The 20,181-nt window shown below is 45.4% G+C and overlaps 1 protein-coding gene across 1 annotated transcript in view; it reads right to left on the minus strand.

The window, feature by feature from the left end:
• The window catches only part of dscaml1 (Down syndrome cell adhesion molecule like 1), a 462,975-nt gene that overhangs the window by 85,556 nt on the left and 357,238 nt on the right, over positions 1-20,181 (minus strand). The window contains exons 17-18 of the mRNA XM_078532812.1: positions 9,717-9,863; positions 3,966-4,121 (exon numbers count right to left, since the gene is read on the minus strand). Of these exons, the coding sequence (XP_078388938.1) occupies positions 3,966-4,121; positions 9,717-9,863 (303 nt within the window). The remainder of the gene's footprint in view (positions 1-3,965; positions 4,122-9,716; positions 9,864-20,181) is intronic.

Below are 20,181 nucleotides of genomic sequence, written 5' to 3' on the forward strand. Positions count from 1 at the left end.
ATGAAGACTGATGCAAAATATTTATTCAACTCCTCTGCCATTTCCTGGTTCCCCATTATTATTTCCCCAGCCTCATTCTCTAAGGGGCCCATGTCCACTTTGGCCTCTCTCTTCCTTTTTATATATTTAGAGAAGCTCTTACTGTCCACTTTTATATTACTTGCAAGTGAGGTTGGAGTCTACTCCATGCTCGAGGCTGCTATGGGCATCATCAGCCATCTCTCTTGTGCGGTGGTCTGCTGGGAATGTATTATGTGCAAAGGGTTTCTCTTGAGGCAGCTGCCCCAGTCCAGATATACAATAGTAGTCAACGAAGATATCAAAAATCCCTGAAGGGGCACAGCTGCATCACTGATTTATGGCTTAAAGGCCAACGGGAAGCATGTAAACCCCAGTTCATTCATTAATACGCATTGATTTCCCCAAAAGGATTAAATGCGGCTGAAAACAAAATATGACAGAGTCATTTGTATTCTGGAGGTGATTAAATACATTAATAATTACCCAGAGAACTTGGATTCTCTTTTGAATTCAAATATAAAATTCCTTCTGTTAACTTTTATGCAAAAAGGGATTGGTTAATGAAAAAATATGCAAATACGTGGGGCCCACAGTGTTGAAAAAAACAGATGCCGATCCCACTTTGCGGGAGAAACTGGGTCATCCAGTTGATCTGGCAGCATTCCATCAGGATTTACTACCCACAGCAATCACGGAACAATTAATAAACTTGGAGGTGGCAAGTTATAATGGATCTGAACATGATAGGATTTGCTCTGGCATGAACTGAAGCCTTAATTTCAGGCTGCAGTCTATAATTAGGTACATTTTAATTTCAAATCGCTTCATCGGTCGGAAGCCAAGCTCGCTGGACAAAATACTGTTCCAGCCATGTCCGCCTCCAGTCAAAGCCTCAGCTCGTCTGCCGTCCAAATTACATTTTTTTTTTTTTAAAACCCTTTCTGCCACCTGGCAAAGCTGGACTACATTCTGGGTCTTGGTGACATCACCTAACATCTCGGAGCAGCCACTGAATAATGCAGAGGGGCCAAATTCAAAATGGCTGATGGCCAAAGTAATGGGCTCACTCAGCATATCTTTCAGGCTCGTCGGAATTTAAGGCCACTTAATTACATCGTAATATACTTTTACGTTTTCGATTTTTCTCCCCCAGTGTTTAATTGGTAGTTAGATCACCAACTGCAGAATTGATTGCATTTAACAAGGCGTAGGTCCTATATTTTTTATTCATTGTCAGAATGTCAGCATTTATTGCCTCTTCGTAGTTGCTTTTCTTTTAAGTGGCAACTAAGTGACTTGCTGGGCCGCTTTAGAGTCAACCATGCTGCTGTAGGACTGGGGTCACATATCGCTGGGTAACGTCAGCAGGTTACCTCCCTGAAGGGCATTAATAAATCAGCTGCATGGGCACTTTTTTTGCTAATGCAGCTTCTTATTTCTAAATTATAAAAGAGTCTGCGTTTAAATTCTCTGGCTGCTAGGGTGGGATTTTGAAGTGGCTTTCTATTGGGTTATTAGTGCAGGCTGCTGGGCTCCGAGTTCAGTAACATAACCACTTACGCTACTGTAACCCTACTGGCCAAATCTGCTGTGATGTCACCCAAGGTATCGTTGTTCAATTAAAGTACACTGTTCTCCACCATTAACCCAATGATGTTCTTCAGGCAGTCAGATAGCATTATTCAGGTGAGGGGTGATTGAGCGAATCAAATTAAAATGTCAGAGTATTGTCGAGTATGGCTCATTTCTTTCAACAGTCAGGAAGCATTAACTTTGAAACTATTGTCGGCCAGTGCTGGTTGTGTGACTCCAGTTGATTGGGAGGGATTGTCAACATCTTGGTCACGTAGACAAGAGTTTTTCTCTGCTGGTTGAGGATACCTTGTACATTGACCAATGTGATTGGTTATTTAGTGGGGCAAATCTGAACTATACAGATCGAAAAGCCTCCAAGAGGACTGGTCTCAATGGGTTGTTCAAGGAACTGAACCTCAGGCTTTTAAACACTAGATTGATCACTTATTCATCAAACCTGGCAGCTTCTCAGTACAACTGCTAGTTCAAGCAACACAATCAGAAACAAGTCGCTTCAGTCATTACTCTCTTCTTGGCTGCACAGTGCACATCTGAAATGCAGAGTTGGTTTTCGAAACGTGCTACAGTAGTGCGGTGGGGGGGTGGAGGGGAAGAGCTGGTCATGCCTCAAATCCCTTATTAAAGGAAGGGGAGGCTAGAGAAAATTCTCCTGTGCACCTGCCAGCAACCAATTCAAAGAAAACGCTGGGCATAAGTAAAAATTAGAATCCAATTTTCGACCTCCTGTCACCCACTTCCTTCGCAGTCACATACAAGCAACCATAATTGGGAAGAAAAGAGGGATCTTATGTAAAAAAATATTCAAATCCCAATATCATTGCAAGCAGCAGGGGAAAGTCAATAATCAAGTCCATATTATTGGGTGTCAAGGCTCTGTGTAACATGCTCTGATGCTTGCCGGTAGCTCTGGTGGGGTGAAGGGGGCAGCCGGGTTGTAGTTGTTCACTAACTCTGTGCCAGGCTTGTTAAAGCTCCAAAAAGAAACTTAAATTGGGGACCCATAACATGAATGGAGTGCCTGAAGAGTGCTCCCAACCATCCTCCGAAACTTTGCAGAATGTATCCTAACTCACATCTAGTCCTGCAGGCTTTAAGCAGTGTCTTAAAAGAAGAGAGAGGTCAAGAGGCCAAAGGGGTTTAGGGAAGGAACTCCAGAGCTCATGGTCTCGGCAGTTGAAGTCATGGCCACCAGTGGTGGAGTGATTAAAACTGGAGATGCACGAGAGGCTGGAATTGGAGAAGATCAAAAGTCTTGGAGGATTGTATGGCTGGAGGAGGTTACAGGGATAGGGAGAGACACAGCCATGGAGAGATTTGAAATCAAGGATGAGAATTTTAAGGCGTTTTCTCAGCTGAGGCCAAATCTTATGACGTCAAAGCAACACTGCTGCAAATGTGAAACACTGATTGGTGGAGGCTATTATCCACCCACTGGCACTTTGTGCTGAGCAGCCTCACCAGTGGTCTTTAAAGCGACAGCGACAGCCACACAAGGAAAATTTTTTAAATGGCTTGTAGGTGATCTTCATCGGGGTCAGGAGGAATGGTCTTCCTGAACCAAACAAGATTGATGTGTAGGCAACTATCAACCCTCCATGGCTGTTGTCTCACCACCTCTGACTTACCTGAAGCAGCCGGGTTCCTTTTTGGAGCTACAGCATTTTTGATCCGCTCTGATTTATGAGCTACTCCGAATGCAAGAACAACTCCCAGATGAAATGCTAACGTGACCTGGAGGTAGAAATTGTTTGGGCATTTTGCCAGTAATATCAGGAGGACATCTTGAGCACTCCATCCACTCTCCATCAGTGTCTGCCAAAAACAAACAATTGGCCGCAATATGTGCAGAAGATGCAAATTAATAAGCGTGAGTTGACTGACAAAGAGTTTTATTTGATAGTTTTCTTGTGTCTACATAACCCCAATGGTGGCACCTCCTTTTATGGAGAAGGAGCCAAGGCCCAAAAGTCAGGACATCATTGGGGTTGAAAAGAATAGGAGGGAAGACAAGATAAATTAAGGTGATGGCAAACATTAAAGCCTGAAGCCAAGCAGGTTCTCATCTTACAAAAAGACTAAACTAGAAATGATCAGTGTTATTTGAGTGGAGGTGTTAACCTGTGTAGAATAAATGTTTTTAAAATAGCTGACAAAGGAATGGTATACCAATGAGTTGCCACTTTGACAGCCAATATTGCCAACAGTTATTTCTAGAATTGTTTGACATTCCAAACATTGCTTCGTGTTGCTGGCGTGTCCATATAATGCTGCTCAGTGTATCCTGCCAGGCAAAATCTGACAAGGGGAACTCATTCAGCTTCTACAGAGAGAGAAAGAAAAGTTCTTACTGTCTTCCTTTGTCTGTGTGTAGAGCACCAAGCTACGAACGCCATCTCCCGCCTGAGTGAATGCCAGCACTTGCACGCTGTAATTGGTGAATTTCTCCAATCCTTTCAGTTCCACTCGGTTCTCCATGGTGGTGATATTCTGCATCTCTCCCCAGTCTAGACCAAAGCACAAAACAAAAATCGGATTGAATGTGGCAATGAAACAAGAGGCAGCTTTGTGGGTTTCAGCTGGCACAGTGGGTTGGAGGCTGCTCTTTCTGCTACTAGGGTATGGACCCAGGGACTTCAGGGATGGAAGTCTTCTTTATCCATTAGCTGTGAGGGTTCCACATGAGATGAGATTGGCAAGAGTCAATCCAGATCCACCCACCAAAACTGACATTAATTGGCACAAGATGGCTGTTGTGAGAAATGGCAATAGTGCAGAAGGAAGCATTTGCACTTAATTGTGACTGAGATGCATTATTAGGGCAGACTAAAGGAAGCTTTATTCTAATATCTTACACAAATTGAGAATGATTAGACAGTGACACTGGCTACTTGAAATGGGAAATGCTCCATTCCCTAGTAAGATGAACACATACACTACAAAGACACAGACACACCATATAGATACAGACACACCACACACAGACACACCATATAGATACAGACACACCACACAGACACACACACACAGACACACACACACAGACACACCATACAGACACACACACAGACTGACACACCACACAGACCAAGACAATGCTCAGTCGGTGGTTGATAATGGGGCTCTGGAGTTGTGCCTGAGGCAGCAGCTGCTGGACGTCCAGCGGGATGTGCGGGAGGATCTGGCGGAGACACATGAGGGCCTGGGTGCCATGGTGTCCGTTGTGGAGGAGTCCATGCGGAGCATAAGCACTGAGTCGACCCTCATGGCCGAGTGCACTGCCTCCTCCATTGAGAGAGAGGCGACTCTCAGGGGCTCCTGGGGATGTGATCGGACCTGCAACCCTCACACCGGCAATGATCTCAGCTGGTCAGTGTCAGTGTGGGAGATGAATTGGACATCCAGTATCCTAGCTAGATGCCCGTCCATCAATGGTGAGCAGGGAGGGCCAGAGCGACCTGATGTTGGTGCACAAGCTGCCTGTCGTCTCTGCGGGCTCTTCTCAGGGTGCTCCGGATGATGGCAGCAGCTCCTCCGCCCCTCTGCCAGTGACCATGGCATCTGACGAGGCTGTGGCAACTGGGGAGATGCCAGCCGTGGCACTGACCGCTCCCTCCCAGGCGGGGCCAGCACAGGCTCCATGGGCCAGAGGACGCCTGCCAAGGTCATCAAGGCCAACAAGACAGCAGAGTCAGCCGGCTGTCTCCAATGCCGGTGCCAGGGAGAGGGGAACACCTAGACGGAGCACCTGCAGGCGAAAACTTAAAGAACCTTAAACACAGCACGGCCTGATCACGGGTATTATTTGCTTCCCCCATTTTTCTGTTATTTTTTTTAATGGTGTGATGTAAAACATCGGTGAATGTTAATTTCTGTGATGTTTGTCACTCAGAAGTAAATTAGATTTTTTTTTTGCAACTCACCTCTGGATGCTTCATTTGCTCTGTAGGTGCAGAGTAAGCCATGATGTTATGATGGACAAGTGACTCCTTAAACTTTATTGCACTGGCACATAGTGTATGTTGTTGACCAAGGAACTGGTCCTGTCAGGGATCGAGTATGGAGCCTGCAGCCCTGCCATGTGGTGGTGGTTCTTATTTGGTAGGCTGGCTGAAGGAGCGTTGAATCAAAGCTTCCCAGGTTTCCCTGCCTCCCTGGAGGTTACTCAGGTCAGTGTCTATGCCCTCAGCTTCTCCTAAGCATGCTCAACCTCGGACTCACTGCTGGACTCATCGTCTGTTGCCTGTGCAGCTGCCTCAAGATCTTCTTCCTCCACTGCGTCCCCCCTCTTGCCAGTACCAGATTGTGTAGAGAGCAGCATGCAGCCACTATTAGTGACACACGATCTGGGGAGTATTGCAATGCATCCCCTAAACGGTCCAGGCATCAGAAGCGCATCTTGAGAAGACCTACGGTTCTCTCTACCACCACCCTTGTGGAGCCGTGGCTCCTGTTGTACCGCTGCTCAGCCTCTGTTCTTGGGTGGCGGAGAGGCGTCATGAGCCACCTTTTGAGGGGGTAGCCCTTGTCACCCAGCAGCCATCCATCCAGCCGGATTGGAGCACTGAAGAGCCTCAGCACCTGGGAGTGTCTCAGGATATAAGTGTCATGGAAGCTGCCTGAGTGTCTTGCACAGACTTCCTGTGATCACACACTATCTGCACGTTCATGGAGTGGAAGCCCTTCCTGTTGACGAAGGCACCCGGCTCACCCATGATGGCCACATGTGTACAGTCGATGACATCCTGGAAATGGGGGAAACCAGCAATCGCTGCAAAGCCTCTGGCTCGCTCTGTCTGGTTGGCCTCGTCTGTATGGTAATGAATGAAGGTCAATGCACGTCTGAACAGAGCTTCTGTCACCAGCTTGATGCAACTGTGGACAGCTGATTGGGAGACTCCACACTGATCCCCCACTGACCCCTGGAAAGAGCCGGAGGCAAAGAAGTTGAGGGACACTGTGACCTTCAGACCCACTGGAATGGGGTGTCCACCCACACAGTCAGAGCTGATTCTCAGGGCCAATCCTCTGACAGGCGGAGGTCACTATCTCCCTTGAGAGGCAGAGCCTCCTTCGACATTGCACCTCAGGCATATTGAGGTAGCTGCATTGCCACTTGTAAACCCTGGCAGCAGGATAGTGGTGTCTTCTGCAGCCCCTTCCGCCTTGGCCTTCCGGTTGGCCCTGCGCCCCTTGTGCCTGCGCCTCTCCTCCCACAGGTTCCTCCACCTGGAGGCTGCACTGGGACACCCGGCCTCCTCCCCCTTCTGCCCCTGTATTCCTTCTCAGAGGAGGTGCCTCCAGTGGAGACCACAATCCCCATTCCCAGGGTAAGGGAAGGCTGTCTGATACCTGGAAGGCCCCAGGCGGTGTGAATCCTCCGGGGGCCTGGAAAACAACACTGAGTCCTGAACTGAAGCCTCTAAATGCTCTGGATGCAGCGCTGAAGCGAAATGAAGCTGCCCTGTTCACAGAAGCAACTAGCAGCAAGTGATATCCAAAACTATTCTCTATTCACTTTGTGAAGCCCACTGACTTCTCTTATCCCGCCCGTGGATGAGGTTTTGCAAATTGCGGCCTGCCTGCCTGCCCGTTTTGCCCACGTGACAACCTGAAAATCCCACGGGCTACGTAAAGTCAGAGTCAATTGGTCTCTCAAGGGCCTTAACTGGCCACTTAAATAATGGCGGGTGCGCCTCCATCTTCATCGCACGCCCGCCTAGAGAAACATCGTTAGAGTGTGCGTTGATGTCGGGACGCTCGTTTAACATAAACACGCTTTATTTCATGCACAGGCGTCTCACACACACACACAAACACACACACACATGCACACACATACACGCATGCGCACACACACGCACACACACGCACGCACGCACACACAGACACGCATGCGCACACACACACACACACGCATGCGCACACACACACACACACACATACACACACACACACAAATTTTGTGAAGGCAAAAGTATATATATAATTACTTTGGGAGTTTTGAGAGACGCACTTAATGACCAGGCAGTATTTTTCAATAATTGAGACAGAGAAAAACAATGTAATCCAACAGCAATCATTAACTATTGGCCAGGGAGCTACCCTTTTACATTGTGGCTATAAAAACTATCTTCAACAATGGGATTCATTTCATGGATCTCAGGAAGGTTGCATCACTTAATCATCAACTTTATTGGTACTAGTGAGCGGTCACTCTGCAGGACTCTCACTTTGTGTCACTTTAAAGCAGCAAATACTGGATCAGAGGCACTGGCATTGGCCGAGGGGGCACAGCATAACCGGCAGAACGTGAAGAGTGATGTTGCTGTAAGGGTGAGCTTTGGAAGAAAAGGTGTAAACAAGACAGCCTGTAAATTCTGGAAACCCGAAATAAAAGCACTGGGGAGACGGGGAGCTGGGGGTGGGGGTGGTGATTGCAGAGTAGGTCAGCCAGCAGGTGAGAAAGGAAGCTAGGTTCTTACAGTGCAGAGGTGGGGATCACTGTGATCTCCTGGAACCTGTTTTGATTGTCTTCAGGACTCTGAGAGGAATTTCCAAGAATTCCAATTTCCCGGAGTTGGCCAAGGTTTTTTTTTCTCAAATATCTGTCCACTTTTGTCTCTCCCAGAAGATGATACGGCTGTAGGTGGATGGGAGCATTGCTGGTCATAATGCTTAATTGCAACTTTACCTTATGGGCCAGGTACAATGTGCCATTTACCTGCCCTTCATTCTCACAGGTTGGTATTGCTGCCTGTGAACACAGAAAAACCTGGGACTACGTCAACAGAGAGAGAACGAAAGAAACGTTTCTGTAGATTAACAGTTGCACGTAGTGCAACAATAATACCAGCACTCATTCTGGGGAAACATCCATTTTCTAGCCTATGCAGGTTTTTAAAAATTATTCGTTCATGCAAGGTCAGCATTTATTGGCCATCCCTAATTGCCCTTCTTCAGAGGGCATTTAAGAGTCAACCACATTGCTGTGAGTCTGGAGTCACATGTAGGCCAGGTAAGGGAGATTTCCTTCCCTAAAGGACATTAGTGAACCAGATGGGTTTTTATAACAATCAGCAATGGTTTCATGGTCATCCTTGGACTTCCAGATATTTATAGAATTCAACTTTCACCATCTGCCGTGGTGGGACTCAAACCCAGGATCCCAGAGCATCACCCTGGGTTACTGGTTCAGCAACAATACCACTACACCATCACCTATCCCAAAGAAGATACTTCTGTCTGCTGTCACCTGTTTGGTTATCAGTTCACAAGACTAAGCAGAGAATGATCTCATTTCTTCCCAACATCACCGCCCCCCCCAAACCCTGCCTCCTTTCTTCCCAGAATGCTGCATGATGGACAACAACGTAGGAAACATGATTCCTTGACTATTCGGATGAGTCATGCCTCTGCTCCATATAAACCAGGGGATTTCTAGCTCCGGTCCCCGCTTTATGCTGAGTTATCTGATCTCAACCGGGAAGAAGAGTAAAAGCTTCAAGCCCACTAGTTTTTGGAGGGGTAGATTTTGATTGTTAAACAGGGACTGATTACTAAAGAAGGTTGAGAGGAGATTTTATAGAGATGTTCAAAAACATCTAGACAGAGAAGATGGAGAGAAACTGTTCCCAGTGGTGGGAGGGTGGAGAACCAGAGGACACCAAAGTGATGGAGAAAAGAACCAAAGGCAACATGATGAAAAACTTTTTTATGCAGTGGATGGTTAGGTTTTGGACTGCACAGCCTGAGAGTGTGTTGGAGGCAGATTCAATCATTCCTTTCAAAGGTGGATTGGATAAGAACCTGAAGGGAAAAAAACTTCAGGGCTATGGGGAAAGATGAGGGTAGTAGGATTACCTGAATTGCTCTTGCAGAGAGCCAACATGGACATGACAGGCTGAATGGCCTACTGTGTTGTAACCATTCTATAATTGTATGAGGACTGGATCATTGTTAAAGGACAATGACAACTAGGACATGGAGTTGGAGCATCAGCACCACCCATGGCCCCATAGTGAAGTTAACTCTTTCAAGGGTGGGGGGGAAAAGATTGAAGAGAGGGAGAAAAAAGATGTAACGTTCAGCTAGCAACTGACCTCCATCTCGATGAACAGACCAGTAAATGACTCGGAAGCCCTTTAGGACTCCATTTAAGGTACTTCGGGGAGGTGGTGACCAGATGATGGTGACAACATCGGACGAGATCGACACAGCTTTCACATTGTCTGGAGGTTGGCTGGGAACTGTGGAGAGATAAGACAAGTGAGAATACAAAGTGAACCTCATCACGTACTGCAAACCAATGGTAATTATTCCCAAACGACAAGGAAGTAATAGACCATTTAGGAATGACCAGCCTTTTGAAGTTGAAATGTACTATCAAAGGGACCGCTCAATAGCTCACAAGACTCCAATTGCTATATATTTCACTCATTGTCGTTCCATCTTTAGGAAAATGACAATTCTTTTTCTTCCTTACAGAACCACAGCGCAAAGACATAAGCTATACTGAATTATGTCACGTGACCCACAAAATGGATGCACAATTCTTTTCGGTGCCCATTCCCCTTACTTAAGAAATAATTTTTCATTGAAGCAAGAGCCCTTTTGGAATTCTTTGAAAGACATCAGTTTCCTTTATTCATTAAAAAAAATGATACCTGAAGTGCTGATATTATAAGAAGTAGTTACATTGAACCTTTAAAGTAAAAAAAAAATGTACTGAGACACTTTACAGGAACGGATCAAGCAATATTTGACGCCCAGACACAAGTGGAGATATTAGGGCAGATGGTCAAAAGTTTGGTCACAGGGGTAGGATTTAAGGAGCATATTAAAGGAGGAAAGAGAGCTAGAGAGGCCAAGAGGTTTAGGGAGGGAGTTTAGGGTCTGGATGGCTAAAGCCACAGCAACCAATGATTGACCAATGAAAGTAGGGGATGTTCAAGAAACCAGAATTACAGGAGTGCAGAGATTTGGGAGGGTGGTGGTGCTGGAGGTGATTACAGAGATAGGGAGGGGCGAGGCAGAGGACTGGCTTGAAAACAAGGATGAGAACTTTAAAATTGAAGGGTTGATTAAATGGGAGCTAACATAGGTCAGTGAGCACAGCGATGATGGGTGAATGGGACTTGGTGCGAATAGGGCACAGGCAGCAAAGTTCTAGATGACCTCAGGCTTACGCAGGGTAGAAGGTGGCAGGTCGGCCAGGAGAGCATTGGAATAGTCAGGTCTAGTGATATCAGAGGCAAGAGGTGAAGACTTATGAAGCTTTGAGGGAGAAGTTGATTTAAGAGGGATTATGGAGCCTAATAGTATGCAATTGTCACCAGGAGGAAGAATTAGTAACTAATGATGCTTCAAAAATCATCATTCCCAATGTATTTGTGTGAGTCACCTCCATTCTATCACACTGTTGATGCAATAACTCTCTTAGTTTGATTCCTCTAATATCCTCATCTCTAATTTGGGAGGAAGACATTTTAACATCAACAGAAGCAAGAGTTGTCAATGATTCATCTGATAAAGACTCTGGCCAGTGTAGTATTGATGCATACAGCCCAGGGAAGTATCTTTTTGTTGCTTAGTTTGCTGACCTGACAGTGACAGGCAGGTCATAATTGGCCTCAGCTTCTTGGAGGCAGGAGCAAGAAGCAGATATGCTTCCCACTCCTGACCGGTAATGCTGCTCCTTGTTGGAAAGTGCACACATTTGGACTTCAGGTGAAGACTCAACCACAAGACAACCATGATTGAGGAGCATGTTGAGCACTCTCAGGGTAAGGTCACATGTTGAAGAACATCTGCTAGAAATGTCCAACAAGTGTCAGCACTTTCAGGCGGAGAAGAATTCTGAGGGGAAAACAACCTAAAAGGAAGCTAAAGTCTCTAGATTTAGAATAATTTGTTTTAGAACAGGAAGGTCAGGTCCTGAGACTCACTTCAAGCTCTCCAACAGGAGAAATCAAACTCAAAGTTGTCTTTATTACATATTTTTAAATTGTAACTACATTAAAGACACTATATAAATGCAAAATGTTATTTAGGCCCAATATGAAATTGGATTGGCTACCCCTCATCAGAAAAATGTGTGAGAATGTATGTGCAGCATGTTGCCAGCTGTTTTCAGTTTTAGTGACGTGTGAGGCCATTGCTAGGATCAAATTGGTTCTCAGGCATTGATCATTGGCCTTTTTCAGTTGGAGGCTAGAAAGGAGGGACAAAGATTTCTAAAATGTTATTCTTAGTTCCATAGTCATGTAATCAATGCATTTGATGGATTCATTTTGATACTTGTTTGGATATTGGGGTGGAAGGGGTCTACATATCAAATGAGCCAGTTCGTTAGTTGACTGGAGAAAGAGGGAGTTTGATGAACAAGAACACTCCCATCACATTTTCATATCTTAAAGAAGTCTGTGCGTCCTCCATGTTGGAGAGGATGAAGAAGGATGTTCAGTAGTGAGCTATAAACTCAAAAGCAAATGACCTCCACTGTTTTGAGAGATGGCAGGTTCATGTGTGCAGCAAAGCCAAATAATAATTTTTGCCTGGCTGCAGGATACAGAGCTAAATCAGTTAGACTTCACCATCACATTAAGGGCATCCTGGTGTGAAGCTTTCACAGCTTGGCTTTGCCTTGAGAACAGATGAAAGGACGCAACAGATTTCTGAGGAGATCTCCATTACTGTCCACTTGATGGACAGCTCTACCGTCAGTGCTGAGGATAAAGGTGATTGCCGTCTCTCAGTTCTGCTGAACCCATTGACTTAGAGTTGGGAATAGTCTACGATGGTTAGACGAGGCCTCCTGTCTTACATCATGGATGCTGGTTTAGGTTTAGTCTCACTAAGAGAGTTAGCAAAGAGTTGCATTTTTTAAATTATTTTTGTATATCCGAGGAGGGACAAGCTAAACATTCAGTAATCAGATGAAATTGCCATTCTGATTTTCTGCATTTATCTACACTTTACGTTTAATAAATTTGATTTGCAGTTTCTCATCTGAGTCACACAATCTGATGAGTGTTTATTCTTTCTCGACACCAGAAGCTCACAAGAGAGTTCATGTTGATTCATTGAGCTAGTTATAGCACCAACGAATTCCAAATACTGGATGATGCTACATTATAAGACACTGTATAAAGCCATGTTGTGGTTTTTGGGGAACATAGGAACAGGAGTAGACCATTCACCTGCTTGAGCCTGTTCCACTGATCTGTACCTCAACTCCATTTGACCTATCTGATACGTTAATAAAAAAAAAATTCTGTCCTTCTCAATCTTGAAAATTTCAATGGACTGCCAGTATTTGCAACTTTCGAGTGACAGAATTCCAGATTCCCATTACCTTTTGTGTGGAAGAATTGCTCCCTGCTTTAACGCCTGAATGGTCCCGTTCTAATTTCATATTTGTGCTCCCTTTGTTCTAGATTGTCCTCACTAGAGGTGATTGCTTCTCTGTATTGACCCTTCATTCACGTGTGCTTTGTCTAAGGGCAGGTCCTTTAGACTCATTGTCTGCTCAGGCTTCATCCCGAGCCATTTTTCTCGGCAGTTTTTCTCAATTGTGGCTTGCCATTGTCTTCCACTCTCAGGGGCAGATGAGGAGGTAGGTCTACCTCAGCTGGAACAGGAATTAAACCCACGCTTGTTGGCATTATTCTGAACCGCATACTAGCCATCTAGCCAACTGAGTTAACCAGGCCCTTGTAACTATCCTATCAAACCCTTTTCATAATGTTAAACACCTCAGATCAAAAAAACCATCTGAACTAAAGGGAATACGAACCAAATTTATTCAACCTGTCCTCACAATTTTAGAGTCTGAGAGTAAGGGCTTGATTAGAGGAGTGAAATTGAAGGCCTAAAGCCATGACAATGGCTGTTTGGGAGAGTGTAACACATATTTGTACCATTTGATGCTGCTTATTTAAGGCCTTCTCTCTCTCAGGCTTTCTTTCTCCAATCCATCATTTTTTTTCACACTTCTCTGCTCTCACTAGTACTTTTGTATATCAATCCTGTCAGGAATCAAAACACTGAACCTTTTCAATTGATTTAGAAAAAAGAAATCAATAACTCTATTTGCAGAAGAAAAATAAAATGAATTGGGTCCAGCTTCTCTTCCTAATCTCTTGATATCCACAAAAGGCCCACTTAGATCAAGGAAAGTTCAATCATAATATTCGGTATGTAGCTGCCTCCTCCCTCTGTCCTGTGACATACGCCTTTACCACCTAGAGATAGTTTCTCCAACGCTCTTCTTACCAGCCTCCACCATCCACAAATTTGATTGCATGAAAGCCTCCAAAGTACACCCTCCCCCCCACCCCCGGTGATCAGCAACCCCTTACCCACTGGCGCTCTGCCCCTCAGCCTGTACCTCCATCTTGTTACCTCCATCCATGCCTTCAAAAGCCCCAAGAACCTTCTCTTCAGTCATGTCCCCTGTCTCCCATCTCCAACTCCTCTTCACCCTCCCCTCACTCTGCGTGGCATCTACTCTTTGCCCATCAAGTGTCTGGAATCTGTAACAAGTTGCATAACAAAATCTTTCCCCAATTCTCCCTTTACCCGTGGTCCAGGTGACAGTACTTGTTGGAGAAAGTCCGTCAGCAAACGTTAAAGAAGAAAAGATAGATCAGCTGACAGAATTACGCTAGAAAACCGCAATATGTTTTCGTCATTCTTGATAATTATTAATAATCTTACCAATTATGTTTCAAACGTGACAAGCCGTGCGATACTCAACAACAACAATTTGCATTTATACACGGCAAGGTGCTTCATAAAAGCTTAGACAACAATTGATACCAAGCCAGAGAGGTAGATTTAGGAGAGGTGACTAATATCTTGATCAAACAGGTTGGTTTTAAAGGGCATTTCATTCATTCAAATGACAATTTTCCATCTGACAGTCTGAATAAAGGGTTGCCTCAAAGCCCATAGAATCAAGACCTTGGGGGCAGAATCCCACCAAACAAGCACTGCCAGCCAATCAGAGGCCAGCAGCTCATGCGCTCAGCAGCGTCATTGAAGAGGTGGTGGCTGCTTCTGGAAGGACACACCCAGGGGTCACAGGATTGGGCAGGGGGTTGGACGCAAGGGCAGGGAGGGTGGTCCACAATGCACCTGCCTCCCCACCCTTCCCAATGTCTAGTCCCTTCATCAGGCACTAATTGCCTTTGATCAAGTGACCCCCCACCATCACCTCCACCCCCCCACCCCCACCCCCGCCCCCACCCACAACACCCCAGGTGGCAAGCTGGCCGTACAGGTTCACCTGTCATCCATGCCGCATGGTGACAGGCCCACCTACAGCTGGGCTAATGCCAGTGGGGGAGGCATGAGGCCCTTAAGTGGTGATTAATTGGCCACTTAAGGGCCTCAGTTGACGGCAGGTTGCAAAGGTCAACCATAGGCCTTCCCACCCAGGACTTAATTTTGGCGGAGGCAGGAAGGCGGTGGGGCCCTGGTGTGCCGCTAACCCATCCACACGAATGCCCTTCCCACCTCCAAGCTCGCCATGTTCCGCCCTTCATGTCAGCAGCAGGGGTCACTGGAGAGCCATCAGATACAGGAGCCATTCTTCAGGTTTTGCCCCTTCCTCATGCTGGAGAACTGAATCCAATCAAAGTGCCCTCACTGGCTGGGCCAGCAGCGACTGCCAGCTAACCCAGCAGCTGCCACCCTCTAGCACATGTGGCTCAGCATGAAACTGGGTGGAGTATTCACTCGATAATCAGCTGGGGACATGCCACCTTCTTTTAATTCTAATTCATTGTACAGGCTGATTGCTATCCTCCTACATTCAGAGCTCGCCTCAGAAGGTCCTAAACACCACCCACAAGCAGTAAACTGAAAGCAAAGAACAGCCAAAGAGTGCGTGGTCCAGTGGAAAAGCAAGATCAGCTGACAGAATTACACTTGAAAACCTCAATATATTTTTACCATTCTTTATAATTATTAACAATCTTACCAACTAGGCTTTGTAAGCGATGGCTAGATAGGGTGCTTTAATTACTACAACTTACACACTTTTAAATTATCACCTAGAGCATATTATTAACTAATTATTGGTTTCTTTTATATTTAACTGGAGTGAAATAAAGATTCGCATTTATATAGCCCTTTCCACGGCCACCAGACATCTCAAAGCACTTTTTTTTAATATTTGTCCATGGGACGTAGACATTGCTGGATAGGTCAGCATTTATTGGCCAGCCCTAATTGCCCTTGTTCAAGGGGCATTTAAGAGTCAACCACATCGCTGTGGGTCTGGAGTCACATGTAGGCCAGGCCAGGTAAGGACGGTAGATTTCCTTCCCTAAAGGACATTAGTGAACCAGATGGGTTTTACGGCAATCAGTAATGGTTTCATGGTCATCATCAGACTTCTAACTCCAGATTTTTATTGGATTCAAATTCACCATCGGCTGCGGAATTCAAACCTGGCTCCCCAGAGGCCTGGGTATCTGGAATACTAGTCCAGTAGAATACTAGTCCAGTGACAATACCACTATGCCACTGCCTCCCCCACAGCCAATGAAGCACTTTTGAAATTCAGTCACTGTTGTAATGTAGGAAACGCCGCATCCAATTTGTGCACAGTAAGCTCCCACTAACAGCGATACCATAGTGACCAGATAATCTTTGAGTTTGATGTTGATTGAAGGTTGGATATTAGCCAAGGCACCAGGGATAACTCCCTTGCTCGACTTCAAAATAGTGCCATGGGATCGTTTATGTCCTGAGAGGGCAGTCAGTGCATGGATTTATCATCTCATCTGAAAGGCAGCACCTCTGACAGTGCAGCACCCCTTCAGTATTGCACTGGAGTGGGACTTGAACCCGGAGCCTGGTGACTCAGACGCGAGAATGCTGCCGCCTGAGTGATGGCTGACATAAATATGCAGTGTTTTGGAGCTGAAAGTTCCCCACCCAATACCCCATCCGATTCTACTACTTCAAAGGAAGAGTACCAAGCCTCAGAGGCGATGGGTGAAAGGCTGTAAACAAGCATCTGCATTCACAAACTTTCTGTCAGAAATGTCAGCCGTGGTTCAGTTGGTTCACTTGCCTCTGAGTCACAAGGTTCTGGGTTAAATTTGCACTCCAAGGCTTCTTTTCTTATTCGTTCATGGGATGTGGGCGTTGCTGGCTAGGCCAGTATTTATTATCCATCCCTAATTGCCCTTGTTCAGTGGGCATTTTTAAGAGTCAACCGCATTGCTGTGGCGTCTGGAGTCACATGTAGGCCAGACTACATAAGGACAGCAGATTTCCTTCCCTAAAGGACATTAGTGAACTAGATGTGTTTTCACAGCAATGATTTTGTGGTCATCATCAGACTTTTAATTCCAGATTTTTGTTTTATTCAAATTTCACCATCTGCCATGATGGGAGTTGAACCTGGGTCCCCAGAGCATCACCCTGGGTCTCTGGAATACTAGTCCAGTGACAAAAATCACTATGCCTCTGCCTCCCGAGCAAAAATCAGGGCTGACATGCCAGAACAGCACTAAGGGAGTGCTGCATTGTTGGAGATGCTATCTTTCAGATGAGATGTTGAATCGAGACCTACTCGGGTGGATGTAAAAGATTCCTGGCACTATTCTGAAGAAGAACAGTGGAGTTATCCCCAGGGTCCTGCCCCATATTTATCCCTCTATCAACATCACAAAAACAGATTATCTGGTCATTATCACAGTGCTGTTTGCAGGAGTTTGCTGAGTGCAAATTACCCGCTACATTTCTTACATTACAACAGTGAGTAAACTTCAAAAAGTACTTCATTGACTGTAAAGCGCTCTGAGGCATCCAGTGGTAGCGAAAGGTGCTACATAAATGCAAGCCTTTCTTTTTTAATGCATGGTATTATGCAACGTCTTCTGGAGTTGCTGAAACACCTCACAGAGTTTCATGTGTAGACGTCCTTTTACAGGACAGTTATAGAGGAAAACATAGCAACTGTCTTACTAGCAGTTCTTGCTTTTTTCTGGTGTGAAAAACGCCAGAGCATCGGTCCATTTTTAGGATGAAACAGAAAATGCTCTTTGAGATTGTCTCACTTAGAATAACAGTTATCATAACACATGTGATAACACGTTTACAATCAATACATTTTTATTCCTTTTTCTCTGTGTTTAGAGAGATGTTGACATTGTTGTTATTATCTTCAAGGCAAGATGGAAACTAACCAGTCTATTCTAAAATTTGAAAGCTGAAATCACATCATTTTTGACCACTTGGGTGTTGTATTAAATGTTTATTGTACTGTCGATGTTTGCTACTAGTAATTGAACATGATAGAGCTATTGAAGCAGAGTTAAATGTTAGAGACTGGTATCAGGGGGTAACTCTTCTCTCACATTCACAGCCTCGCGGTGACAAACTAAGAAAGTAGGTTCCTCACAAAGAAACTCTCGATGGTATCGAGGGGAAAACAACGAGTGAAAGTGAGAGGGAGAGGGAGAAGGAGAGAGATGCAAAGAGAGAAGAAAGGAAAGAAGACAGAAACTGGGCAGACAGAGGGCTGGATATTCAAAGTGACGCCCATAAGAATTCCAGGGCCCGATACCACGGCTGAGCTCGGTCTGTCTTGCCAAGTGTCTCGGGGAGGTGGGAGCTGCCTGCCCGGCACCAGCAGCCATGTTGGGAGCGGCCAATACCTTGTCAGATAGAGGGCAGCTCATCAGAGGGCCAGGGGTTAAATGCGAGGGAAAGCAACCTTGCACGGCAAGTTAAGGTACAATGCTCATCGCGGTGCTAGGAGGGCGGGGGAGGGAGGAGAGAGGCAGAGGGCATGGGAGGCAGAAGGGAGAGGAGCAGAAGGGGTGGGAGGCAGAGGTTGTGGAGCAGAAGGAGAGAGGGGTTGATGTGGGGGGATGAACAGAGAAACGAGAGATTAAATGAAATCAAAACAAAAATGTATCTCCTAGACACTGACTGGCATTGTTTCCACACACCGACATAAAGAAACCCATTCCATTGGACACCTGCCAAAATCACAGTGATTCTCTCTAAAATCAAATCACCAGTTAAGATAGACATTGAGTTGTAATTCATGTAACTCTGTCAAAGAATCCAAAGCTGTTTTTTTTTGTGTGGTTCCACCAAGTGTTTCGAAGCAGAGCAATCTTCCTCCTCTTTATGTGTTAGAATAGTGTGACATCAATTATTCCATGCTGAATTATGCTGATAACAGGCTTAAGAGATACTGTGCCTGATGACGGTGTTGGGAGATTACAGGGTGCTACACTCATTAAAAGCTGATCATTGAATTGTAAATGCAGGCTGACATCAGTTTAATTAGATGACAGATCCACTGTAATTTGGATTTCGAGATCCTGTAAATGCTGATTGGTGCTTCTTTGTTACAAAACAATTAAGAAGACAAAAAGAGAAAACTCAGACGGCCTCGCTATCCTCCATTTACAACAACAACAAAATTATAGCTTCACATAAATTGTCACCGATCACAAAAAAAAATGCCAGCGGTGTTGCGTTCACTCTCTGAAGTGTTTTATTTTAACTTGCAGAGGGATCCTGCTCTAGTTGATGACAGCATACAGTCAGCATTTGTGATGCCGAATGTGCGAGAACCCGTCGCTCCTTTTCACAAAGTTCACGACTTCGGTTTTTTTCTGGTATGGGAATTCAAGTGTTCAGCAAGAAAATGGGCGGCGGTAGAAGAATAACCCTGGAAATTCTTGATGTCCGGACGGACCTGAAAAGGCCAATATTGGCCAAGACTGTCAGCAGAGGAAAGGGGGCGTTCAGGTCATAAGGGGGAGTTTTGGTCTTCGAAAATAGGCCATTTACTACAGGGAAGCAGAAGGTAAAGCAACCTAACTCATCAGAGGAAACCCAGCAACGTCTCTGGTCAAACCAGCACTAATTCAGGTAGTGATTAGTGCCCACTCAGGAGGCATAGCCGCGGAAGAGAATATGCAAGACAGTTGTGTCGAATGACCCCATTGACCGTACGCTGCCTTGAGCTGTGGGTACCTAACTTGGCCGGTCAAGCAGCTGATCCAGAAAGAGGTCCACTCTCCTCCTCCACGCTTGATAGGCAAAGATCAGGTGCATGGGACTGAAGTAAAGCCAGAAAACGAGCAGCAGCCCTGTAAATAGTAGAAGGTGGCGGTGGGTGGGTGGGGGGGTGGTGCGGCTACAACCTCTTGCGCTCTGTACAAACACAAAACACAAACTCATCCAGGCCACAGAAACTGCAGGCAGCCTGAGAGTCCATGTAACTTGTTTAAAAACCAATTTAATTTCCAAAGAAGGATCATATTGGACTCAAAATGTTAACTCTGTTTCTCTCACCACACACGCCGCTGAGATTTTCCAGCATTTTCTGTCTTTATTTCTGTTTAAAAATCTATTTGGTGGAACTTCTCCGCTCAACACTCCCAACGTCAGATTTAGTCATCATCTAACATTTTTATTATCCTTCCTCTTTAAGCCACCACCTCATCTTCCCAGATTCCAGAAGTGAAGATGAGCTGAGAGCATTTATCCCCGCGTGTTGTAAATTAATGAAGGAATTCAGTT

The sequence above is a fragment of the Cetorhinus maximus genome, chromosome 2, assembly GCF_964194155.1.
Source record: "Cetorhinus maximus chromosome 2, sCetMax3.hap1.1, whole genome shotgun sequence".
NCBI classification, from domain to species: Eukaryota; Metazoa; Chordata; class Chondrichthyes; order Lamniformes; family Cetorhinidae; genus Cetorhinus; species Cetorhinus maximus.